At 39.2% G+C, this 27,562-nt stretch overlaps 1 protein-coding gene across 2 annotated transcripts; it reads right to left on the bottom strand.

The window, feature by feature from the left end:
• Positions 1 to 878: 878 nt before the first annotated feature.
• psme4a (proteasome activator subunit 4a) lies at positions 879 to 27,562 on the bottom strand. Of its 2 annotated transcripts, XM_085368771.1 has the most exons (48): positions 26,938 to 27,562; positions 26,032 to 26,172; positions 25,727 to 25,843; positions 24,506 to 24,562; positions 23,125 to 23,169; positions 19,775 to 19,924; positions 17,368 to 17,431; positions 17,196 to 17,270; positions 16,783 to 16,905; positions 16,567 to 16,659; positions 14,816 to 15,081; positions 14,495 to 14,681; positions 14,328 to 14,417; positions 14,158 to 14,222; positions 13,696 to 13,846; positions 12,490 to 12,588; positions 12,345 to 12,414; positions 12,148 to 12,215; positions 11,822 to 12,037; positions 10,672 to 10,829; positions 10,460 to 10,555; positions 10,248 to 10,303; positions 10,074 to 10,130; positions 9,905 to 9,960; positions 9,633 to 9,731; positions 9,443 to 9,505; positions 9,267 to 9,362; positions 8,999 to 9,130; positions 8,702 to 8,911; positions 6,788 to 6,924; positions 6,533 to 6,586; positions 6,316 to 6,445; positions 6,115 to 6,196; positions 5,866 to 6,019; positions 5,649 to 5,718; positions 5,424 to 5,549; positions 5,188 to 5,340; positions 4,857 to 4,961; positions 4,679 to 4,770; positions 4,457 to 4,588; positions 4,136 to 4,344; positions 3,951 to 4,036; positions 3,707 to 3,835; positions 3,254 to 3,409; positions 2,062 to 2,224; positions 1,827 to 1,960; positions 1,605 to 1,745; positions 879 to 1,494 (listed from the first exon to the last, which is right to left on the bottom strand). In XM_085368771.1, the coding sequence occupies exons 1-47, from the start codon at positions 27,132 to 27,134 to the stop codon at positions 1,611 to 1,613; spliced, it is 5,544 nt and encodes a 1,847-aa protein (XP_085224897.1). In that variant the 5' UTR covers positions 27,135 to 27,562; the 3' UTR covers positions 879 to 1,494; positions 1,605 to 1,610. The 2 variants fall into 2 exon arrangements, with proteins under 2 accessions (XP_085224897.1, XP_085224898.1); XM_085368772.1 differs by lacking the exon at positions 24,506 to 24,562.

The following is a 27,562-nucleotide window of genomic DNA, read 5'->3' as shown; positions in this document are numbered from 1 at the left end:
ACTATTTATCTTGTATCTATTTAGACTGATTTCAACAAAAACTGTTTAAATTTTTAAAATTTATTACAAAAATGTATATAATTTTTAAAGGTGTCATTCAGCATGATCAATATGACAAATAAAAATATGAGCATTAATTATTATTTTTCCCGCTTTTCACGGACAATACTTCAAGCAGGGCCACAAACCCCTCTGTAAAGAGCTGAAACACTGTGAGCAGGGATCAAGTGTTCTGCATGTTGGAACAAACTAGTTCTAAAAATATCAACACTGAAGCTAATGCTGCACACTTTGATTTTTTTTTTTTTTTTTTTTAATTTTGGTCCAGTATCTGATATAATATCCCAATAAAAATGTGACAAAAAAGAAAACGCTCATATGCAGATTTTTGTTAAAAACATTTTTTCATTTTATTGTCTTTAATTAAGCAAACAGTATATCTAAAAAAAAAAAAAAAAAAAGCAAGAAGAAAAAAGAAAAAAAAAACAGAAGGGAAAGAAAACTCACTGCAGTTTTGGCACTACTCTAGTTAGTGAGGTACTAAAGGCTTCAATGCTGATTTTAAGTCATCAGGGGAAACCATACTGCAAACCAAAGTCATTACTTTATGTTAAAAAGTAAATAGTACCTGTGATAAAAAGGAAAGGGTTATAATTATAGACAGGCAGTTTTTCTTTTTCGTGCACAGAGACACGTCAAAGAGTGATCTCACTGTGCTCCAATCCACACAGCACAGCAGCGGGGAGTTTGTGCTCTCCCTATCTTTGCAGGAGTAGTTGACAACAGGCTCCGCTGCCCACAGCTCAGCCATCTACTTAATTTCAGATATACTCTCTATGAAAAGAAAAAATACAATAATGAAAACTTAGCACTTCAAAAAAAAAAAAAAAAAAAAAAAAGGTAAATAAATAAATGTTTGTGCATATTTGCTATACCATGATATACACATACACGATGCATATAACCACATATAGATCAAACAACCACACAAACATTGTGTGTTGCAAGTTGTAAGTCTAAACTAAAGAGACCATTGTTCAGTTCTCTCTGGCTTGCACCAAACACTTCACTGCTGGAAGATAGAGTATGTCCTACACTGGACAATGTGTTGGCTCAGAGCTGATACTTGGGATATAATCCTGAGAAATGTGTGGGACACCGGCTGATGTCTTCAAGCATCCATCAACCTTCACACACACACACGCGCGCACACATACGTGGACATGCACGCAAACCACAAAAGAAAAAGAAAACAAAAAATCTGTACAGTAATGTTACAAACTGCAGGCCATTCATCCCTGCTATGATGGATCCTTAAATATTAAGTATAGTAGAAATGCAAATGAGCTAAATACATAAATACACAACATTTTAATCCTTCTGAGTGCCACTCTTCATCTGATGCTGCTGGGATGTTGTGTATTATCTCAGTCAATCACTCAGGTCCTCTCCCCAATGTAGGCTGATGTCTGCACAGACTGGAGCTGTTCCAAACTGTTTCCAATGAAACACAAAAAAAGATTAAATGTAAAAAGTTAGTTAAAATGAAGACAATACAGTCAGGGACAGTAATGACTTGGCAACAGTGTAAAATAATTCTTTACCAGGTTTTAGGCATAATAACAGGGAGAGACCAGCAGGTCAGTGAGGACGAGCAGCTGGTCATCTGTGAACTGCTGCTTATGCTGCTGCCAGTTGTCGTGGTGTGTCCGTCGGAAGTTTGACAGGGTTTTCTTTACAGTCATCTAAAAGGAGACGCCACAGAAGTGATGGTTAGCTTTTGGATATGCCATAATAAATGGCGATTAATCGCTGACCACACATACTTCAATGGGTTGTGTGTCATTGAGGTGAGCACTCAGGTCCATCAGCAGCTGGGGCATCCAGGTGGGGACGTCATATGGGCTAGAAAGAATGCAAGCGCTCAACCCGAGAACACCAGCATGGCGGCGCACCAGGTCTGCAAACACACAAGAGTAGCGATTCCATTCAAATTCAAATGACACTGAAAAAAACCCACACAATCTTTGGTTGGTAGGTAACTCTTAGCAAGTTCCTTACCAGCCGATGGGATGGTGTCCACTATAGAGCCAAGATCTCTCTTCCTCTTCTTAGGCAAGCGAGTCTTGCAGAGAGCCTCAAAATGTGCCTGCATTGGGGCATCCATGGACAGGAAATTGCACTGAAGGAAGCCACTGAGTGTAGTGGCGGCCATTTCTCTTACCTAGAAAACAAAGGCCGAAAATGAGATGGACATAACACCAATTACAAGACACAAAACAATCCAACTGAGGTAACAGATTAAAAAGCTGACGTTTGCTCATAGGTAATGGGTTAGGATTGCATCTGGTAACTGGCCACCGACTGATGCATTTAAAAGGCTTAAGACTCATCATCCAATTATGATAATGCCTGGACCCCTGTGTGTTAATCATTACTGGTGCTCCCAGAGGCATGTGACTCCATCAAAGAATGAATGCTTTTTAAGAATTTCATATTCAAACAACACTGGTTCAAATTCATATTTCCACCCAAAACGATGTTGGCACAGCATAAGTACATTTATGTACTGACACATGAGCTCTGGCACCTCGATGACTACTGTACGGTACCAGGCATGCCATAGCTGCAGTATCGGGGTCAGAAGCAGGGTGGCCCATTAGGAAATACACCGGCTACCTGGACTTAAACAGCCAGCTGGGGACTCAGTGCTTTTCTATAATGGGAGCCAAATGCTTCGTAGCATGTTGTTTTAGCTCTATTCTCAATGGAGTTCTCAGTCTTAGACCGGTGTTTTTCAGTGGACAGGCATCTTTAAATACAACAAGACAAACGTATTGCATCACTAAGGCCGATAAATTAGGCTCAGGGGACTTTAAGTGGCCAAACAAAAATTCCATCCCCCACTTCTTCTTTGTCTCTACTCCATCCTTCTCCCTTTCACTCTCGTTCAATCCGAAACGTTATCTCCATAGCAACAGATTACTGCAGCCTGTGGTTTCCATGGCAACAGCTAAAGGACTGGAAGGGGGAAGAGAGTAGAGAGCCACGAGGAGCGCGCTGAATCACTACAGTGAAGCTGAAAGACAGTGCGAGTGCCTGCTAGCATAAACAAGCACATAGTGGCCAGTTGCTTGGCGAGTGTTACATAATCCGAGAGTCACATGTTTCTTTATCTTCAAGCTAGGTTCCAGCTCCTGCTCATGCCACTCCAGGTACATGTTTCTGCATTCATCTTTACATTTCAAGTTACCTCAAGCTGCTCGTCCTCCAGCAGCTTTATCACCAGCGCCCGCACATCATTCACTGCCTTCTGGTCACTCATGAATGTGAACAGGTTGTAAAAAACCATTATCTGGAGGTATGTGAGCACCGTGTAGCGAGCGTGCCAGGAGCTGCTGCCAGCAATCTGTAACACACAGCAACAGAGCCAGCCTCACATCAGCAACATACTTCAGGTGTACACAATAAGCATGTTTGTCTTTGCAATCCTTTTATTGGAACAATGATGAATACAGTATACCAGGCATGGACAGATAAAGGATTACATAATGTCAAAGAAATTTAAGTATAATCAGATGCCTTTGATTCTTTTGTCTTTCCCACTGAACCTTTCTTTTATGATCAGTGATAATCAGTGAAAACCCCAGTGTTATGTGATGCAGGTAAAAAGCTGAGCGACAGCCACATCGGCCAGGTGACCTACCTCCTGTAGGACACTGAGGACCATGGGGATTTGCTCTGTGTAGAGGAGTCCCTGAGACATCAGAGACAGGCAGGTCTTTGCATCCCTCTTTAATTCATCATAACTGTCATCATTTTCAACCGGCGCAATCTGAAACACGACAGCAACGGGTTAAATGTTATAGTGTATACAACACAACAAAAAGAAAACTTGAAGGTGGTAGTGACGAAGGTAGCTAAGCTAAGACTGAATGTGAGTATTTCACCTTGAAGAGCAGGGGAAGCAGCTGCAGTTGTTCTGAAACAGCAGTGGAGAAGGAGCGACCAGCACTCGCAATCAGCCACTTTAGCACTGCAGAAATTCACAGGACGAATCATTTCATAAATGCCACAGTCGAGTGTGTCTCACAAAGAAACTGATTTGGTTAGTGACAACAGATCAACCACCCACCTGTTTTGAGTAACTTGATTGCTTGAGTCCTCTCATCCTGCACTCCCACCTCATTCTCCTCAATCACGTGGTTCTGGATTTCCTCATCGCCCTCATTTAAAGGTTTCAGCCGCAACAGAATTCTCTCCGTGAAGTCCGAGATGCGTGGGGAGGTGGTGGGCTGAGTGTATGGCAAGTTGACATCAATCATGAAGATATACGTGAGCACGCTGGAAGGATAGAAAAGTAGAGAGGGAGGATGAAAGAAAAACGATATACAAACGAATTTATAATAACTTGATGACACATTTAAGCTTAATCTGGGTGCGAAAAGCGTCTCACCTGCCAATGCGTTCGCGTACATTCTTGTAAACCTGGGTGAGCTTGGGCTCCAGGTATTGCAGCAACCTGTGGAGTAGCTCAGGTACCCTCCACTCCTGCTGAGCTAGACCACCCTGGAGCACGTATAGACGACTGAAAAGAAAAACCATTACAAGTGTCAGATTGTTAAGTCCCACCGACAACGGCATCAGCATCTCCTCAAAGATGTAACTTTTTACTCACCAGGCATCGACAAAAGAGCCTCCCTCTCCATTGACTGGGGACTCCATTAGCATCTCAAACAACCAGTGAAGCTTGCGTGGATCTCTGCTCTCCTGTCAGTGTGAGAAACAACAATCACTTGGATGGTACGATGACTGACGGAGGTGGAAGGATAGAAAATAATGAACACAAGGCTTACACAGGCTGTAGCGATGCATGTACCCCAGTCTGCATACGTTTCTACTGTGATGTTTGACAGGGCAGTGCGGAGCAATGGGCACAACAGCTCCCAAAGGCTCTCGACCTGTTGAAGAAATGGAATGACCAAGGACAATGTTAACACAGTATAACTAACCTAAACAACCACAATAAGAGTGGTGGTGGTGCGATCACTTAAATGGCCTCCACACGTAGTTTAATGCCAATAACAAAAAAATCTCCACATGTGGATTTCCCCAAAGTTATAGCTTGATAAATACAGAAAGTCTGTAGACCTGAATGATGAGGATCATCTTGTTTTGGAGCTGTACCTTTGAGAAGCTCCAGTGCTTGCTGCCTCTGATCAGTCCAGAGATGATCTCCGCAACACAACGCTGCTTGCTCTCGTGGGAGTCTGCCACTAGACGTTCCATATGTGGCCGAAACAGAGGCAAAAAGTCATCGGAAAAATTACGGAACAATCCCTAGGCGAAAAAGAGAAGGCAAATTAGTTGCATTTATTCACTTCAGCTGTTTTTTCCCCTTGGTTTTGAATCTACTACCTCACCTTAAACAAGCAGAATCTGCGTGGGCTGAACTTGTCTTTGCCCTTACGGTCTTCAAGTGAGAGAAACTCAATGAACTGGTTAATGAACACTGGGTCTGAGAAATGGTCAAAGATGATCTGTTCCCACTGTCAAGAAGAGCGGAAAATAAAAGTTTTGCACTTGCAGTTACCATGATTTCACACCACTGTGTGTGTTATATTTTTCCCAGGCTTGTTTGTATGCACCTCTGTCATTTCCTCTCTGGCCAGGTTTTGCGTGGGCTGCTCCTCCTGTGGCACATACATCATCAGGTTTCTGGAGAACAATTACAAAGTTAGAAAAGAAGAAGTGTGGAAGAGAATCTCTTGCTAAAGCAGCAGATAGCAAAAGAAATGAATGAATGAAAGCTAAAGAGTCACATAAGGAAAACACAAAGAAATGCAGGCATTATAAAATCATAACCTTGGCCAGCAGTAGTATCCCCAATGGGTTTTCTCCACAAACACACACTGATCCCAGTCCACCTGTGTGCGTGGAAGGGTACTGCTGTTATACTGAAGCCACTGGTTGTCTGTGCGATCCCCTGCTACAGTGCCACTAAGCTGTTTCAAGCCACCTATCAAAGATAAAATCCAGATTTTGAGATGACCTTTAGAAACAGTAAGAATACACAAAAACAGTAGTGGGGGATAAACAAAAACATATGCTTACAGAGCTCCAAGGGGCTCACAGGGACTTTCTTATGCGCCCTCTTTATTTGTTTCATGATGCCAGCCACAGCTGATATCGCCACCTAAAGGACAAAATGTGACACTTCAAGCAAACTCCTTATAGCAATGGCTGTACTACATCTATATGCTGCTGGGAAAAGAAAAGAAATCACAGCTCTGTTCCTACGCGTGTATGCCGCACCTTACGGACATAGAGAGATTCATGGTTGAGGCTTTTCACAAAGAACAAAACAGCAGCTGGAGGGAGTTGGTGGTCATCTCTCAGTAGCAAAGAAAGGAAGCCTATTGCAATGTGTTCAAACTTCCAAGGTCTGGAATGAGAAACAAAACTACAGTGAGAGGCTGTCATAAGTAAACACTGGCACAAATATATGGTATGTGCATTAAAAAAAACCCACGAGTTCCCGTTGCTGAGAGAGTCCAGAAGATCGCCAATGAGCTGCTTGTATCTCCTACAAAAATGTAGAATGTAATTATTTACATGCATTTTGTTGTCGAACCTATGATGCTTACAGTAAGGGTGAATGCAGATTAAAACAGCATTTTAATAGAAAGGTTACACCAGTGTTCAGAAGTTTATGTTGCTTCTCACGTGTTCAACTGCAAGGATGTTGGTATGGTCATCTTCATCTTTTTGTTGATGTAAAACTTACCCGACAGACTCGGAGTTCTTGAGCTCCTGTCTCTTTAGACCTTGTGCTACTTCTTCCTCAGAGGGAACATCTTCCTTAGGTAAAGGATTCCCAGTAGTCATAATCTGTTTAGCCACATCACAGCACTCACCGGGGATCTAACAGCATGGAAAAGGATAAAACACAATTTATATATAATTATAAAAATATTTTGTCCGAACGTGTAAAGGACACGTTTACGGATTACTCCCCATAAGGAGGGAGTAATCCGTAAACTCAGACTAACAGCAGATAAAAGCTCTTGTCTTTGGTATGCATAATGACTGTGTTGGAGTCAGCCTCATAATGACGACAAACAGTAAGTAATTAATTATTATCACAATTGTTTTACCAGACAAGCTTTTAAATTTAAGTGAGACCTTTGTAAGGTCAGTGTAGTTCAAAACTCCTCCAATGCATGGACAAATTCAACATGTGCGTTTATTTCAGAGTTTTGCCTTCTGATCTGATCTTGGATGAGTGACGAAACGATTCTCCCGCAAAACGCTACGTCCAGATGAACAGAATCAACTTTTGGAGACCTTCTGATCTAGTTCAATTAGACCTCATCATGAAACTTTCAGTGTCTTTTACTGTTTGTTAAATTAAAACTTCTAATTCCTTCGACTACCAAACCATGTTAAAGTTATTGTGTCATTAAAAAGGGCTTAAAGTGCAGCTTCTGATGGGGTTGAACCAGTAACTGTTGAGGAATTACATGGGATTGAACAATTCAGTTAAAAGTTTTATGAAAAGTTCTGAGGCTATGACTGGCATCTGCATTGGAAAATTGTTGCTGTGAACCCAAAACGTATAGCCAAATTCAAGTGCACCATGCTACATTAAATACAAAACAAATCCACCAGATACATAAGTGGGAACCAGTACACGTAAAAAGACTCAGATGACCACAGATCATCATTGTTTTTGATGTCTGCCAGATTATTCCCATGATAAAGAAAATTCTTGTCAGGATATACAGTCCAAGAATCCAGACTTCATTAGAGCAAATTGAAAGGTTCTTTCTTCTCACATGGAGCAATCAGTCTCAAGAACACAAAGGGCAGATTAGATAGATTAGAAACATCTTAAAAAGGCTAGACCAGCTCTGGAACAGCATTCTTTGAAAAGAGAAACCTAAGCTCAACCGGAACTATAATAACAAGACTGTATTGAGAAGACTTGGAATAGCTCATCATGGGAAGGGCACGATATGTATAACTTCCAATTAATAATTATGTGAAAAAAGACAGAAACAGACTGAGATATATACATTGTGCTTAGATTCAGCCAAATGGAGCAAAGTTGATTGGACAGTGCCTTACAGTGCAAATAGATCCAAAGCATGCTGCAAAAGCAACTTAGGACTTTTAAAGGTAAGGACGTGGCATGTTCTGTAACATTCGAGTCAGTCACCTGATCTCAGCGCAACTGAAGTGCATTTCACATGCTGCACTGAAAATGAAGTGAAAGGCCTGGCAAAGCATAAAAAGGAAGAAGAGCCTCTTTTTTTAGTGGGGCCCTTGTGTCACATATCAGGAAGTCACTGCCCATGAAGATTCTTGACAAAAATGTAAAAATGTCATCAGTATGTTAATTTGCCCAATTAAGTTTGAGCTCTGAAAATATGAAAGTGTGTTTAAAATGGATGGAATTCCTCAATGGTTTGGTCAGTTTTCCAACTAAAAGCTAAGAGTCAGCACTTTAAGCCTATGTTAATCATATAACTCTAACCTTTTGCATTTTTTCCCAAACATAAATATAACACATTTTTGTAAAAGATCTGATCTGTGTTCAAGATGGGAACTTTTGAGCTATTGTGCTTTTACCACTATATGAAGGCAAATACCTCATTTCATGATTCACTTTTGAAAGCATTCTTAACACTCAACTCACAGAGAAGTCAATGCCGATGGTCTCATACTGCCGATGGATTTTGTCTGCAAGATCGTCAAAGAGCCGCACAATTGAGGGCTTCTCCAGAGACATGGCTGAGCTGAGGCCAGACCGTACGATGGCAGGCCACGTCAGAGCAATACACTCCCAATCATGCAGATTGGCCAGGCACACGCCGCTGTGATTCCCCAGAAGACAGTACAAGGCACCCTGGAGAAATACAGATACAGTATTAAAATAAATCTACAAATATAAATAACTGTTCAAGAATTTTTAGTGCAAAGCTGACTGCCATACTTTGAATTGCTGCTGAGTAACAGCGCTGTTGTCTGGGTTGAGAAACTCGAGGACATGGGGGATGAGGTCTCTGCAGCAGAAATTGTAGGTTCCCAGTGCAGTGAACAACACATTCTGAGCTTTGCTGCGTACCTGGAAGGCAACAAGTCTCAATTATTAATCATTTACAAAACACTACTCAAATCTTAGTAAGCTAGTAAATCACACTGGCAATGTATTAACAAAATGTAAACTATGCTTTTCCTGAAGGGTGCCGTGCAGAACTCACTTGACTGTAGGTGCTTGTGGAAAGCCTCAACAGATCTCTCATCAGTTCCTGGTGAATGCTCCTGTACTGACATCCTTCCACCGTCAGCTTTCGCAGCTGATAAGGACAAAATCAAAGTCAGAAATGCAAAAACGCCAAAGCTAACCTACAATGCCGTTACTCTATGAATGACTTACTTCATGCTGAAGCATGACCCTGTCTATTAAAAGAGCTCTGATGTGTTGCTTTCTGCCATGAAGCTGTAAATGCAAAGGGTGAGGTCACTACAGTCACTAGTGCATCTTCTGTAACTTTTGAAAATGTGCTTTTTTTTTTTATGACTTCTTCCAGGATAACAGCAGTACAAATATACAAGAGCAATCTTACTCTGTTCTCCATTGATTTCTTCACAAGGTTGAAACTCTTCCAGCGGGAGTCAAACTCGTGCTTGTGAGAACCTTTGAAGTGTAAAAGGTCGCTGATAATCTAAAACGTCACAGACAAAAATACTGATTTGTGTTCGGCGAGACAGGAACCATGATAGTCGATGCCCACACATTATCCCACACCTAACAACTCAGACATGCTGCACTGTGGCTTTCCAAACAGATATAATGCAAGTATTTTCTATTTTGGCTGTTACTTTACTGGCTGCCCACCTTGATGATGGAGAAAAGAGACTTTGTGTCATCCTCTGAGTGCTCCAGGATATATTCTGCAGGAAGACAAAACAGAAGTCAGATGGTGGAACAGTGAAGTTATGGATGTCGCTGTAGAATAAAGAGGGATCACAAGCCTACGAGGGGGTATAAGTGGGTGAAAACGTACGTAGCAGCTGTTTCATCACACTACAGATAGCATCTCTGTAGTTCTCTCTGGACTTATCTGTGGGTCGAGATAATAATACAGTGTAAGTTTATATTTCAACAAACCCTTTAATTTATATCTAATGTGAGAAGAAAAAAACTTCTTCCGATAGGTCTTAAGAAGAGATTAACACACCATACTCCATTCCTGTATAGAGGGTGGTCTCATCTAGATTCACCATGCTATGAACCCTGGGAGAAAAAAAACAAAAACAAAAAAACAGAACTGTTTAACATTTAAAATTAAGCAGATAAAGTGAGGATTTCTCTGATCCCTGTATCCCCTGTATTTTATTGACTATCACTGATGTGTTTATCTGGTTTTCTTGATCATATCAAAGCAATTACAGCTCAGGGATAGGCTCTCCTTTCAGTGGAGGCATCAGACCCCCGGCTCCTAGGAGACAGTGCTGAACAATGGTGAGGCTCTGTAGGACATCATCTCTGAAAGTACAAATTAACAAACACAAATCTATCACAAACAGAATCCACCAAAATAAACAAAAAAAAAAAAATGCAGTTTACAGCTAGTGACCTCTGGCAGCAGAGCAGTTCCTTACCTGCTCATGTCCTGTTCACCTTCTGCAAATCTCTTAAGGCGCTGAAGTTCAGGCTGAAGAATAAGGTCCAGTAAATAAAACGCTAACGAGATCTCCTCAACACTGGGTACATGCCACTGGATTTCCAAATTCCACAAGTCCCCAGGTCGACCCCAGTCCTGCACGACATTAACATCAAACAAGTTATTATTTAATCTAACAAAAACCCACCCTATGGCCCTGCGGTGCTTTATCAAGAAAATTCTGCTGCAGATACAAATATTGATGACATTTAAGTTACGTAAGGTTAACATGCATCAGCGGGGGAATGATGAACATGAAAAAGTCAAAATATCGAATTTAATATTTGCTCTATATGTGATGATGGTCATGTGAGATTGGTACACCTGTAAAGGAGGACATAAGGTACATAGAGACATATATACATACACTACCATCATTATATTAAGAAAGATAAATCACAGGAATTTCATATTTTCTATTCTGGTTTGGGCCATGTGTAGCTACAACAACTTAAGGTGCTATTTGCAAATGCAACTTTGGTCTAAAGACAAAAAAAATTAATTTTTCAAGAAAAAAAAACTTTAATTTACATACATTAAATCTTCTTTTATTTCTTGGATGTTCACTACTAATAGTTAAAAAAAACAAAAAACAAAAACAACATCTAATCATTCTTTAGAAGACTGACTGACCCAAAAACTGATATCCCTAATTGTGTGTTTAGTGGATAAACAGAAAAGCTGACATCAGTATGTGATTTCTTTATTACTGGTTAAAACAGATGCACACAGCACATTTCACTTGACAACTGCTCTTAACTTGGTAACCACATAAGAGTCATTTTATTTCCTCTATGGTCCAAGACACTAATCCAGCCAAACGATCTACTACCCCTGCCTCTACAGAGGAAGAGACTTAATAGGATCAAAGGACTAAACAAAGTAGTAGACATTTAATCAAACCAGGTCATTGCTTCACTAAGACTTATCTGGTTAAAGGACAAATGTCTCTAATTGCTAGTGCCTGATTTTGACCTTGACTCAATGGTTGAGTATAGTAGTAGTCTTTGAAGCCAGTTTCTGACAGTAAATGCACTTGACAAAAAGACTAATGTGTATTATATATAAAGCATATTTGGTATTTGTACCTTAATGGGTAGGTAGTCACCAGTTGGTTGATGGAAACCTCCTGGCACACTGCAGTACTCTGTGGGGTAGATGAGGGCTGTTGAGCGAAGAATGTGGTGCAGCAGGTTGCAAGCCAGAGTGTAGCCCTGTTTACACTTGAGGTGGAGTGTCAACTGCAAAATCTGAACCAGCTCAGAGCGATAGGGCAGGATCTTATCGCCATCCACACGAGACACCTGCAGGTGCAAACAGCAAGAAGGTAAAATAAATGTTAAGGCAAAGAATTATTTAAGTAAGGAATTGGCAAACAGATAAGTTAACTGGAATTATAAAGAAGTCAATTCACCTCAGAGAGCAGCTGGAGATTCCACAGAAATTCCTTGTCAAGCTCCTCTTCATTCAACACTTCCTCATCTGTTCAAAAAAAAAAAAAAAAAAGGGGGGTGCATCAGGTAAATAATATCAATTCAGGGAGGGAAAACCAGATTCAGGTATTTGGAAATATCAACTACATATGGCTATTCCTGTGTGAGCATTACTTACTGACAGCAATTTGATTTATTGCATTGCAGCAGTGTGGTACAAACACCTTGAGTGACTCTGCAGGGTGACACTGAAAACAGAAGCAGAATGAAAATGAAACATAAATTAAGGAGCTCCACGAGGAGTTTGAGTGAATGATATTTACCTTAGCTGCAGCTCTACACATGTCAGCAACCATTCTGCCGGCTACACGAGTCTCAAAGATGTTCGTGGTTGCAAAGTTGAACACCTTTTCTAGAGCCACCTATTAAAACAAAGTGACAAATGTGTTCATATGTATAAATACTGTAAAAACACGTAACATATTTTCATTAATAATAAAAGATACCAAAACAGTCAATTAGAAGCAGAGATGCACCAATAGTGAATTTCTGGGGCAGATATCAATGTTCTAAACAACAATGCCTCCATTAGCTGAATGATGATTTTTTTTTCTTCCCCTCACCTTTGAGGAAAATGAAAGTAACGAAACTTAAAGCCATAATTAAACCGTCTTTGAAGATTCAGCCCTGAGCAAAGCTTCAAAGATTTGCTATTGCCCACTAACATCAGTCACTGTCATTGTTTAATAGCAAGAATCAGTTAATAAGTCAGATATCAGCCACCTCTCAGATGATGTCTAGGGTGTAGTTAACTATAACATATGACAGCTGGCCCTCAGCTTACCTTCTAAGGAGCATAAAAAGAAGCCCCTGGATAAAAATGTGTTGGTTTAAAGCAAGACAAACTTGCATTGCTATATTTTGTTATATACTTAGATATTTCCAAATAACATGCCAGGTACATTTAAGTGGGCCAAACTGACAAAATAAGGCTGCTTAATTCATTCATTCAGATCCTCGTCACTATGTCATCCTTCCCATCCAGATGTTGTTGTACGTGGTAAGCTTGTAAATGCTTCACAATAAAAGCTCAATTAAAAACTAAGAAAAACAAAACAAACAAAGGATGCCTCTGAACTCAAATCAGAGAAGGTATTTAATTTGAAATAATTATAGGACGGGCTGAGTATAATGCATCAACTTTAATAGGAGATATAGGGGCATCTTTCTTCCAGAAATTTGATCAATCATAGTTTTAAATCAAATATAAATATGCTTTTAAAACAAATACTTGTTGCCTTCTTGCAGTTGAGGTAAACGCAAACCTCAATTCACTATAAATGACTGAATTCTTATTCACCAAACAATGCCCCAAAATCCATTATCCAACTTGACAATGACCCAAAACATGCTCTCAGACATCTCACACTCACGTCATTATTTAGAAAGCATTTTGTTCAATATTAGACTTTTCTATAGTACTGTTTATGTACAAGTAACAGCATGAAAAGACGAGACTGAGTCTTAACCTTGAAGATGTCCAGGGAGCACTGTGTGAGGATGGTGCTAAAGGTTGAAGACAGTCCGAGCTCTACCAGGCTCTCCAGATGAGTCATTTTCTCAGTTTCTGTTTCCTCTCGGGTCTGTTCCAGAGTGCTGCTGTCTATCAGGGCAAAGCATCTATGCAGGGGAAAATGAGAAAAAAGAAAAAAAATGTTTAAATAGATACTGAATATAGAAAATACTCCTGGTGTATATAGATAAATCAGTTATAAAGAGTAAGTATATCTAGTTATTTGTTAAGAAAAGAGGAAAATAATTTTTCTAATTTGTTACCACACTCATTTTAACTTCCTCTGCCATGATATGAAACTAAATTTTGACTACAAGAATACCGAATGGGAACTATGACCCAACAATGGAGAATTGTACTGCTGCTGAACAGTTTCTCTCCTTTAATGTAGACAGTTTTGTATTAATGTTGCACATACCGGTCCATGAACTGAAGCACAAAGTCTTCGAATTCAGCTGAGGCTGAGCACAACTCTCTCTCCACCTTAAAGGTGCCAAAAAAAAGGAACAGAAGTCATACGTAAGGATGATGTAACACTTTTGATTTAAATGCAGAAAGATGGAGAAAAAAAACAAAACAGAAATTCACCTCTGTCAAGTCTGTTCGTTCATGCAGGGCAGACGAACAGTCCACCAAAGGCACAAGAGTCACAAACGTAGCAATAAACTGGAATGTGATCTGTAGGAACACGAATGAAGTTTGTGTCAGTTTTAGGAAGTTCAGCAATAACAGAGATGAACATCAGTGGTGCCCACCATGCACTTGCTGAAGTCATTTGGGTCGACGCCAGGCAGAGCCCTCATGAGCAGGGGTAGCATGTGAGTGGGCCCCTCAGGAAAGCGCTGCCCACCTGACACTAGGCTCCGTGCCACACCAATCATGCAGCTCAGAGTAGCAGTCAGCTGGTGGGGCTCTGTTAGAGTCTCTAAAGCAGGGTATGTTCTGTGGCAAAGCGAGGGAACAATCAGTCTTTTGTTTTCATCACAAAATGTAGTCTATTTTTTTTAATAGATTACTCTGAAGCACAATCAGGGCCAAATTTTCGTTTTGGATTCTCTACTTCAGTACAAACTTACTTCTCTAGCACAGGGGGGATGACCAACTCGGGCCTCATTAACGCTAAGTTCTGCAGGGCCTGGGCTGCATCGAGACTGCCCGTCTTGCTAAACATGGCCAGCAGAACTGGCTGCATCATACTCTCCACAAAGTCTGTGATATCCTCCTCTGTCAGCTTGTGACTGTCTGGTATTGGTGTAAGCCATGTGGGCTTTTTATAGCGCTCTCGGTGAAGCCGCCGAACCACGCTGGCTGGGAGACGTTGGAGCAGTTTCATGAGCTTCATCTGCGCATGCAAACAGAGGGGGAGAAAGATAGATGCATGACAGAGATGACACTGGGGGGCTTCCATGTACTCTGGACAAATTGAAAGGTAGAAGGTGCTGTTAGAAGATGACATCATGAACATACCAGCTGAGGATTTATTGATCATGATAGCTTTTTGGCTCACAGCAATGCTGCCATTATGATTTTTCCATCTTATATGTTATATACAATATAATACTAAAACACTTTTATATGTTTGTACATGAGCTCAGGTCCATAAAAATCAGAAGAGTATAAGTGAAATTTCACAAAAACAACAACAACAACAAAGTACAGTCATGTGATTGTCAAACTTTTCAACTCTCGGTCTCCCATCCCACCAGATCGTCAGCTGATTCACGCTGCTACTCTTTTTTTAGTTGATTGCAAAACAGTGTTTACGTGTAATAAAACAACATCTCACATCTATGCAATCAGCACCCTTAAATACACATACTCATGCCCTAAACAAAACAAAGGTTTGTGTACCAGGACATGTTGCTACCTGCCGTGATTAAAGACAGGATCCTCAAAACAGAAAGGCATGTGACCCGGGTGCCAGTGACCTTTAATAGTATCACAGCTATCTCATTCACGTGTCCTGCTGTTATTTCTGAACTAGAGTCTGACATAATCCATAAAAAGATTCAGGGGGCTTCCTGGAAAAAGATATGCAACTATTCCCCCTGTCCCTGTTAATTTGACGCTGGAATTATAGTTGGACCAAGCTGGATGAGTGATGTAATCACACTCACTGAAGGAAATCAAAACAACATGACTCAAGATTTCTTTTGATTTAGTATGATAGATGTTATACAACAGCTTTAACTCACTTATTAAGACAAGAAGTTAAAGAATGTCTTAATTTGTTTTTAACCATCAACAGTTCAACACACTTTCAGACTGTCTGTATTGAAAACGTGGATTTTTTCTTATCCTGCATTACCATCAATGGTAAAATAATACAAAAAGTATGGAGTTTGCAGACTCTGAATTGAACTAGTAATTTAAGTTAGTGTGTGGCAGAATGTAAACACAAAAGTTCTGCAAGCTTAGGTCGTTTACTGGGACAGATTTCTGTATTTAGTGGTCCATGTGTGCCACCAGGTAGTTTGTAGTAACAAGGTTTCAGTTATAAAAACATGGTGTCGTGTATTTGCATGTACCAATCTGAGCCGAGCAAAATGTTGTGGGGTTATTTTTTGTTGCTATTTATACTAAACTAAGCTGAACTAAGTTCTAACGAAGGAGAGTTTCTCAATTTGAGAGCACAACTCTTAATATTTCATTACTAAAAGGTTTTTAACTGTAGCAGTAGTTTATTTATATATATTATATATAAAATATATTATATATTTTTATATTCTCCATTTACAAGCTAGTTTGAGCCGTTGATATAATGAGCTAGTCTACATTTATGGTTTGTTTAGTTCCAGTCATCCAAAAGTACGAAGAAATGACTCACCAACCACCGGCCATGATTTGACGGGTGAAAGAAGGATGTAATACTGTTGAAAAGGCCACTGAGCTGAGCTTGAGCTTGCTTGCTGGGTCCTCCCTGAAATTGGTACAGTGAATATCACTGAGAATATCACATATGCCTAATTGCAAACTGTACAGTAAATGCAGTAAATTATATGGTATATTGTAACATAATATGATTTATGGTCTACAAACTAACCAGGAGGGCTGACACCCAAAGCACCACATGGCTGATGTCGTAGGCATTGGTGACGTATCGTGGTACAATCATCTGACTGGTCCCAACAGGAAGATTCAAGCTCCTCAAAATTCTTGTGAAAATCTGCAATGTGACAAACAAAATTAGCAGGGATATTGTTTGTGTGTTTACCTGGATATTGACAAGTTCTTTGAATGTTTATCTGTGACAGATACTGGTATCACTTCGGGGAAATACGCAAACATGATGCAAGAAGGAAAGCAAGCTCAACAAAGAAACCTGATAGTTTGTTTGCTTGATAACCAGCAATAGACATGACATACAAACCCAGAGAACATAGGAGCATGTGCCAAAATCCTCAAAAACAAGCAAGTGCTAAGTTGTGTAATGTGCAGTGGGAAGGAGCAACAAACCTTAGGAATATAAGGGTCCCAGTCAATGTAGCCAATGTTGTCATTGGCCAAGCGGGCAAAGAGATTAACCAGATGCTGCAAAGACGTATGACGACATGTTAAATAAGAAAGGTTAAAAAAAAAATAAATGTTGTACATATGGAAAAAAAAAATTATACATTCATCCACTTACAACTTCCCAGCTCGGAAGATTTTGCACAGATACCCATAAGCTGACCAACTCGTCGAACCACAACCTGTCAGAAAAGCAAAATCAGGAAATAAATCTTTCAAGTTCATAACACACGTGTGACATTTAACCGACCAATGAAAGTATGCTTCAGGCAGAGGGAGAGGAGCACTGGTTAAACATGATGTGAATCCCTTACTATAAGCAGAAAACAATGTAGGGTAGTGTTTTATCTTCTAACTCTATAATCTTGAATTATTTATAACTGTCCTACAAAGAGCTTTGTAATTTGGTGAGCATTAATAATTTAAAACTCATTTCCATGTTTGGGTCAGTCAATCTACTGCACAGCTGTTCAAATTAAATTTGATTACAGGTTTAAAAATATACATTTATGTCAATTCACAAATGTTGGAAACAGCAAAAGTAACATAACTCCCCATGGCAAAGACAGAATGAATTAACCATTTCTCAATCCACTGGTTCGAAAATATTATTGTAGCAGTTAGAAGCACCCATGAGTTTGCACTTAGTAACTGCTCCTCTTTGAAGATGTCAGAGTTTAAGCACACAGCAAGTTTGAGATCTACCCCACCGTTTCAAATATTTTTAAGTCAAGAGGCTGTGAAGGCCAAAAGCTTTAATATGTGGCTCTGACAAGAGTTCCTGGTGGATTTTTAGGCCTTCTTTAGATCATTGTCCCTGTTGTATCAGACAGTTTTTCAGCTCTTGACCAACTGACATCTGAATTCAGAGGGAGCTAACTTAAGTGGACTCCGTTTTTCCTTTTATGAAACCCAGCACCACAAATCTGTATACTCCTAGTGCTGGAGTACTCCTAGTGCTCCCAAGCCCGGATAAATGATGAGGATTGCACCAGGAAGGGCGTCTGGTGTAAAATCTTTGCCAAATTAAACATGTGGATCATCATCCTTTTATCTGTGGCTGTCACACAAACCTCAGGAGATCACTCCCACCACTAGTTACAATATTACAGTCACTTTCTGCTGATCTATTTGCAGTCCTACTTTGTCTCTCTGATTAGCAAATGAGCAATTTAATCCTCAGTTTTCCAGGTCTTCTTTTGACTTACATAGTTTATGTTAACCAACATTTCTTCATTTAAAGGAGTCCACTGTTTTAATTAAGACAAAACAAGGCTTTACAAGTAAAAGGGCACTAAAGAATACTGCCGAACCAAACAGCGTTTAATGCTGTGTATAAGGGGCAATAATGCAGTAAAAGCTACTCAGTACCCATGAAACAGAAGGTTGACATCTTGATGGTGTTATAGCTGGTGTATGCAAAAACAAAGTTTTACTTCTTTGCTAAAGCTAAAGCTTTAGTAAAGCTCATTAGCGTTATTATCTTGCTTCAGGCTGCCCAAACTTATGCTGTGCATGAATGATAAATTTTCCTAATATAAATTAAAACATTAATAGTATGTTCAAGGATATTTTATTGCCCTGGTAGAAGTGCAGCACGCTTTAGACGAACAGATGGCATCTCCTCAGCACTCTTAAACATTGTTAATTAAAAGTCAGGATAATAGTCAGTAATGGTTACTGCTGGTGAAAAATCTTTACACTTCTTTAATTAAACTGGATTCTGATTTCACTGAAACATTTTAAAGGTTTGCCTAACTGAAACTACTCTTTAACATGTTTTTCTTCATTTGCATCTATAATGTGCGCTTTTATCGTATTAATTTTTGTTTTTGTACACATCTGCTTAAAAAAAAGTTCTAAATCTCAATGAGATTTATCATTTATTATAATAATAATAAAAATAATGTGCAAGGACAGGACATGGCTAATATAGTAATGAACTGAAAAAAAAATCCTTTTTAAACAAGCATTAAAAATACAGAGTATTAAAAAAGAGTCGATATGTCTCACTGCAGTTGGTTAGGATAGAAAAAAAACTGTGCCTCTGTTCTCTTTTATAGCACTTGTTTCTATGTCTCACTATGGGAAACGCCCCTTGCATATCACAGTCACTTATTCCATTATGCCTGCCAGTTCTGAGTGGCAGTCATGACATCTGTATCGGGACCCTCTACTTTTGCAGAAGGCTGACTCTGTCTTTCCATTCATCTCTTCTTTATTCAGAAGAAAAGCTTTTTTCCTCCCCTCACATACAAAGGCTGATTCTTCATAAAGTCAAGCAGCTAAAGTTGAAAGAAGAGTGCAAATCTTTCCTTATCAACACAAGGACTGCCAGCGTAACTGGTGACGTTTTTTAATAAATTGAATTACGTAACACAATCTGCCACTGGAACACATGACTGTGTAGGCCTGTGTAGACATACTGCTAAATATCATAGCTCATTTTTGATTACTTTCTCTTTGATGTCGCATCAAACTTTGAATAGCAGTGTACATGTAAGAGAATAAAAGAGGTTTCATACTTGAAGCCCCTGTGATGCAGATCTGGAGGCAGAGTTGTTGGTAGAAAGAGCTCAAAGTAGCTGATTGCTCGTTGCATGGTGACATCAAAGGGACAAAGGAGTGGTCTCCACTCATCCAGCATCTCCTGAGTAGCCGCCTCTGAAAAGTACCTGCACAAAGGTAGAGAGAGAAACAAAATCAGAGTTTTGCTTTTTTTATTTTTTTATTTTATTATTATTATTATTATATACACATGGTGACAATACCACCAACATTTACATGATTGCTCATAAAAATACACTACCATCCACTTTATTGGAGAAATGTTTAATATGTAATCCAAAAACACAACAAGTTCAACTAGAACCAACAAACTTTTACATTTTCAGTTTTCGGCCGGTCACAGTTGTACCTAATAAAATGGCCAGTCACTGTATATGAACAGATGAAACATCTCAACCTTCAAAGGAGCTTAAAGTGTGGTTCAAAGATGGACAACCTGAACGTGTACATCAGGTTTGGAGACTGACAACTTCTAAGGAGTACTTAAAACCAGCAATGAAACAAAGCCTGGGTCAGAATTACTTAAGACTAGACTAAGTAGGAACATGTTGTTGGTCTCAAAGGTACGGTTTTATCTTGGTTTAAATCCTATCTCTCAGAGAGGTCGTTCTCTGTTGCTATTGGGCAACACTCCTCGGCTTCTGCCCCTATTTATTGTGGTGTGCCTCAAGGGTCCGTGCTCGGTCCTGCTCTTTTCTCTTTGTACATGTTGCCCTTGGGATAATTTTTTAGTAAATACAACATCTCCTTTCACTGTTATGCCGATGATATCCAGATTTATTTACCTTTGAAATCCAATGAGACTGCTTCTTTGCAACCTCTGTTCAACTGTTTGCATGAAGTTAAAATTTGGTTATCACATAATTTTCTTACATTGAACGAGAATAAGACCGAAATCATAGTCTTTGGTAGTCACACTCCACTAGACCAGTTAGCTGATGCCCTAGGCCCTCTCGCTAGCCATCTTTCGTCCACTGTAAGAAACCTCGGAGTGTTCCTGGATGGCTCTTTTAAACTCGAGAAACAGGTGTCCACTGTGGTAAAAAACAGCTTTTACCAGTTGCGTCAGATTTCCAAAGAAAGCCGTTCCTTCCTTTAAAGGACCTTGAAAAGCTTATCCACGCATTTATTACATCCAGATTGGACTACTGTAACTCCCTCTACTCGGGCCTCCAACACTCCTCTCTTTGCCGGCTCCAGTTAATTCAAAATGCAGCTGCGCGTCTTTTAACAGGTACGAGAATTCATGAACACATAACTCCAATTTTAGCCAAATTACATTGGCTCCCTGTTAAATATCGTATAGATTTTAAAATTCCTTTGTTCACTTTTAATATTTTGAATAATTTAGCGCCCAGTTATCTTTCTGATTTACTCCATTCATACAATCCCAACAGAGCACTTAGATCGTCCAACCACAGGCTCCTAGCACAACCTAGGACTCGAATGAAGTCGAGAGGCGACCGGGCCTTTGCATCCGTGGCACCCAGACTCTGGAATAACCTCCCCGTTCATATTCGCACTGCCGAGTCTATCCAGTCTTTTAAATTACGTCTTAAAACTTATTTTTTTACTTTGGCTTTTGATTCTGTGTAGTTGGCTGTTTTAGCTTGTTGCGTTGTTACCTATTGTTTGTTGTCCTCTTTTATTGTTTGTTTTAACTGTCTCATGTTTTTATTGACTGTGAAGCACTATGGTCAACACTGTTGTTTTAATATGTGCTATATAAATAAATTTTGATTGATTGATTGATTGATTGATAATAATAACCTTCAACACTGCTGATTCTACTTAAGCGAATTCAGATGCATCTATTATGAAATTATCAACATTATAAATAACAGTTTGCCTGATGCTGAATATGATTTCTTATTTCTAATTGCTGAATACATTTTATTACGTTGTAATGTAAGAAAAGAATTCTAATCTGTAGTAAGGTTCAGACATTTGCCTCTCATTCATTTTTGCTAATACAAATCCAGACAGGACAGGAGCAGATTGATGATAACCACACAAACACAGATACACAGGCTACTCTTGGGAACAGCGGAGAAGAGAATTAAACATTCATAGGTGTGGTCAAGTCACACGATTTGATACTGACAATGCACATTACAGCAACTTTAAGGAGTCATTTTTGCATGTAAGGGTGACCATTTATCACAAGTTCTGCCTGAAATGGTCAAAGTATTCTCTGAATTATCGATCAGAAAATCAAATTTAAGAGTACAGGGGCCGAACTGGTAATTTGGGAAATCCAGGCAAACTCTTTGTTTTGTTTTCTGGGGGTTTTCTGTAGCAATACTGCCATTTGTAGAAGCACACAAAGTACTTTTCTTCATTAAAACAGAAAATATCACGTTGTAAAAATACTGCCAGGGAAAAAAAATCCTGCATTCAATATTTTTTTTTCTTTACATGAGAGCAATATGCTTACATGTGAAAAATAAATCAATATAAATTTTATTTCCTCATTATTCTAACTATTCAGAATACCATTAGAGTACCGAATAAGACTTTATATGGCTTCAGAGCAAAAGCATTCAACTGTGAACCATTATCTTCATTTGAGTATCTATTCGTTGACATGATCTGCCATGTTTGTGCTCACATTACAGACAAGTGACTCAAGTACACACAAGCAGCAGCTACTGAAATTCCAGTGTTAGAGCACAATGTCCCACAGATGGGAGATTACAAGTCATACACCTGGCACATTTTTAGCTATTAGGATAAATCCTACGGTTCCACAGGGGTCAAAGACCCGAGAGGATTTTCATGGTCTGTTTTGCGTTTATTTAAACTCTGCAGGTTATTTCAGGTCACCTAGCCATCTCTGTGATTTTGTATTCACTGGTGATCCTGGGGGAAAATAAATTAATAAAACAAAACCAAGTGTCCTTCCCTCTCCCTCAGTGCTGATCCACAGCGTCTCAGCAGCAAACCACAAATCATTCTCGCTTCTCACACTAAGAGGAAACTCTCACACAAGACAGAATTAGATAAGATAATAGGATTATCTGCCTAAGTGCAAACTTAAGGACGAATCCTAGTGCTCACCTAAGATACCTGCAAGTGTACTATTTTGGTGAACCTGAAGCTTTGCAATAATAAAATGACACAACATAGAGCTTCTTTGCCCAACTTTTAAATAAAGGGTTAAGAAACGCAATATGCATATAAACAAGAGATTCTCTGACTGACACGCAGTTATTAAACCAAACATCTGCAGTACTATTAAACTCCTGAATCCAAAGACAAGGTAAAATGAGGACATTCATGAATTGATATATTAAGGTGTACTTACGGTCTGCAGCTTTTCACAAGTGTTTTCAACACGCTTTCCACAGAGCTGTAATGAAAAAAGGAGTGAAAAGTTTTTTATTAGGCTGTCAGTAAAAGACTGATGTTGGTTACAGTTAATCAGCTTTCACATCAGTGCAATCTCAGTTTAATTGCATGCACACAGAAACTTCTTGACACATCTGACTAACGTGCTGTGAAAAAGGAAAGTTTACAGGTCGGTGTATAGTGACAATACAAGCAGAGTAAATGTTACCTGTACTATCTGAGCTTACTAACTGGGTTCAAGCCAAAATAAAGATGTACATGTTAATCTGTTTCTAACTGACACCACCATAACTCTTACATAACAGAGTTACAAATATGATACATTAGCGTAGTTTACGAATTTTCCACTAGTTTAAAAAATAATAATTAAAAACTCCTGACTTGATTACCTTTACATAAAGACTGAATGACAGAGAGTGATATAACCAGAGTTCTTAGGCTCCTTTCTACAATCCCATCTATTTACTGACATGCAAAGTCAAACCATGCCTGGTTGAAAAATACCACTCAACAGCTTGTTATCCGTCTTTGCATCACTCGAGTCTTTAGATAGCTGTAGCTGACAGATTTAATTCTTAATCGATAGCCGCATTTATGAGTGATGCTGTGCAAGCCAAACTGCAACCTACTGATCTACTGTTTACACTGTAAGCCCACAACACACCAGCTAAAAACCCCAAAATATGCAAATCCAACAGCAGAAAAATGTGAGTGAGCGCACTCTGTGGTAAGGACCACGCTATATAACCTACAAATACTAGAAAAAATGTTTATAGTTTTAAAAACAAAATTATAAGAACTTGGGCTCCTAAACATCTAGACTCTTGAAAATGCTGCTCAGTAAACCAAGGACTTCAAAACAGGTTAGAGTGGGGATGTGTAACAAGAAAAACAACAAAAAGCTAGACAGCTTATGAGTTAATGAAACTAAAGTCAAGCATAAAACATAATGAATGCTTCACAATGTGTCATAAATACTGTAAACTGTACTACATCTTAATATGGTCATCAAAGTCTGATGCCATCATAACATAACATGAAAGATTAGAAGCATTTAAGAAAACATGTTAAATAAAAGAATCATCTATTAATATGAGCTAATGGTTGCTATCGGGAAGAGTAGAATGATACAAAAATTTGTTAGCTGCAGTGCGACAGTCTCCAATATGGGTGAAATGTTAACATTGATTAACTCCTGATTTTTTTTTTCCTTCTCTCACAAGCTGCATATGGGGTGTCCAGTTTTTACTTTCACATGCAACATGGTGTCTCAAAGGATGAATTCAAAGTAAAAACAAAACAAAACAAAAAACACAAAGAGAAATGTTTATCCTTACCACCTCTGAACCAATTTTATCATTACGTGTTTAGAGGATGAACGAGGCCGTAGATAACTGAATGTAAAAGGAGACAAAGGCATAAAAAAAAACATTCAGCACACAAGAGTGCCTATTACTTGTGCAGCAACTTATACAACATATTATCTTTTGTGTGCATTAATATGGGCTGGACAAGGATTAGCTGACCAACCAAAGCAGCTTGCTTACATTGGCTCAATATGAAAGCATTTTGCTAGCAAAGTAGCAATGTTCCCATAGCACCCTAAAAGAGCACCTCGCACTGCTTGCTAAGAACTTCACAAGGAACGTCTTGCACAGGACAGACCAACATTGTAAAATCTCTAAAGTCATGCTAAACTGTAAAAATCATAGCGGCTATAGTTCCTGGTAAAAACAAACATTACGTGGTATAAAACATGACAAGCTTGTCACCTGAGGTATAACAAACCGAGTCTGTTTGAAAATAACCAGGCCATAATTTGAATTAAACAGCAACTATCACAAGGGATCCCTTTTAATTTGAATTGAGAAAAATAAATAAATGGATGTCAACACCAGGGAAACAGTCTACTGAAGTTATGAAATGAAAAAAGTAAAAATTTGACTTGTCGCGGAGCAAGCTTTTTTCTTTTTAAGACATCCTTCCATTTGACAATGTCACTGGCAGGCAGAGTGAAGAGTTGGCCAACTTAGAGAAAGATGAGAAATGAGTCATTTTAAAACAATAAATATGATAATGCACATTTCAGGACATTCTTTTTCTGAGACAGCGTTGCTGCGCACACAAAAACTGCAACAAAAGTTGGCTAACAAATAGCAGGAGAGTTGGAGGGAATCAGACTTCCTCCAATCTCCACATAGCTGGTCAAGTGCTGTGTTAAAGAGGTTGTGAATAGGAAATAGTTGCTTTTTTTACAAAGAAGGATTAATAAAGATGATTGCATCACATATTTTAAAACAATGTAGAGGTGAAGGAGCTGTTCAGTGCAATTTGACTATCATATGTGCAGTTCAGACTAACCGTGAAATAAATGTTGCCTAAAGCACATTTTCTGCTGCTTTTAAAAAAAACATCCCACCTAATTTGTGAAATCTGACTCAACAGCTAAACCAAAAAGTATACCTCATTTCTAAGTTTAAGCACAGTTTTCATTTGTTTTTATTTCTTTGTTTTTTAATAACAACATTTGCAGGCTTCACTTAAAACCACAGGCATACTTGGGAAACCAGTTGAGGCCGAGATGCTCCGTCTTTGAGAAAAGAATCCTGTCGTATAGCTCATACAGCGGTCTCCATGGCAACTCAAGGTCCTCCCTTGACAGGAGTTCTCGTTTCCTGTTAAGATGAAGATGACATATGTATAGAAATTGAGAAACACGCAAAAGCTACCTGATCATGCAGTCTTCACCAGACAAATCATCACTGGTGAGCATACGGCATGTTTAAATGTAACTTCACTCTTGGAGAAACCAAAAACACATCTGTACAAGTTGTTGAGTAAACCAGACAGGAACCAATCTTACTTGAGGAGGTTAATAAGAAGCCGAGCAAGGCCCTGCATCATGCTGATCTCCAGTTTGGGTATCATCACTAGCTCGTAGAGCAACTTGATAAACAGCACATGGTCTTCTTTGCTGAATTTGCGCCCATACAGTCTCATGTACCTTAAGGAGAAGAGAATGTGGGAAAATGACTCCAGTTTCAGGACAGATAATAAGAGGTCAAAAGTGTTTACATGCATAAGACACAGGAATGTAATGAACTTGGTAATCAATATAATCAATATAATTTAAGAAAAGTCATATTTAAAATAAATACTACACTTGAATAAAGCTTGTAGACAATTTAAAATGAAAATGTTTTTTTAATCAATCTTTAAGTGCAAAAATACTGGTAAACCGAATCTGGGTCAGCATAACAGTCAACTTTCCGTTTGCCTGATCCGGCAGTGAGTCACTCCTGAAAAGTGCAATGAGCCAGCTTTTGGGACTGAAATGGATTAAAGCAGGCCTGCAACCACGTACAACAACAACAAACAGCATAATGTAATCAACTATCCATACCGACAATATTTTTTTGCTGGTCCCGTAGCGTCCCTAATCAGATGCCCGACAGACTGTAGCTACCGGGCATTCAAAGCTGTGTAGCGTTTTATAAGTAATTAAGCACAGCAGGCCGTGAGGAAACGACCGTGTTTCGTAAAACACGCAAAACAAATCTAAGTTTTCGGTTTGACTGATCAGTGTGCGCACAGTTCCTACAAAACACTTCGGCGTATTATATAATAAACACACCGCATTTTACACTTTACGAGTTACAGTGGTAAAATATATGTTGTTTGCGTTACTTCTCAATAGGCTCAATGTTGCAAACATTACCAAGTGAGCAACAACTGTTACATTAGGACATTAGAGATTAGTGTTACTTACGTGGAAAGTTTCCTCGTCCAAAACAGGACACCGGGCCATATCTCTCGAAGCTGAACAGCTCGGCCCAAGTTTCCTTTTATCTTACTCAAAATATCATTGGATTCAGCGTCTAGCCTGTCCGCGTACGGCAGAAGTTTGTTGTATACGATGTCTTTTTGAGGAATAAAATCCAATGTGTCAGGCTGTGTCTTTTTCATTCTACGGGTTAAAACTAGCTAGCTTCACTAGCACTACTTTAACTTCGTTTCGATTTTCACTTCACGCTGTAATGCTACCCGGCTAATACAACGGCTAGTTAGCTACACTCTCCAATGAATAAGGTTATTATGGCCCGCACAGTGACTAAGTTATAACATTCACAAGTTGATGACACGGTAGCTAGCCATCTAGCTTAAGTTAAATTAGCTTCCTTTAGCCGAAAACATCATCAGCGTCATCTTATAAAGATATTAAGGCGGACGAATTGTACAACTTTGTTCAAAAATGCCTTGGCACTGGAAATTCTCTCTTTCGGCTAACGCACTCCTAAAGACCTGACAGCCAGCTAACGGTCTAGCTAAAGTTAGCGGCGTACTACAAAAGCACTGTCATATCCCATTGACTGTCAACGTCGACTGATTCATCC

The sequence above is a fragment of the Diplotaxodon limnothrissa genome, linkage group LG13 (assembly GCF_057381915.1).
Source record: "Diplotaxodon limnothrissa isolate DT_005_m linkage group LG13, D_limnothrissa_male_GT1.1, whole genome shotgun sequence".
Lineage (NCBI taxonomy): Eukaryota > Metazoa > Chordata > Actinopteri > Cichliformes > Cichlidae > Diplotaxodon > Diplotaxodon limnothrissa.
This window is presented reverse-complemented; position numbering and strand designations above follow the sequence as displayed.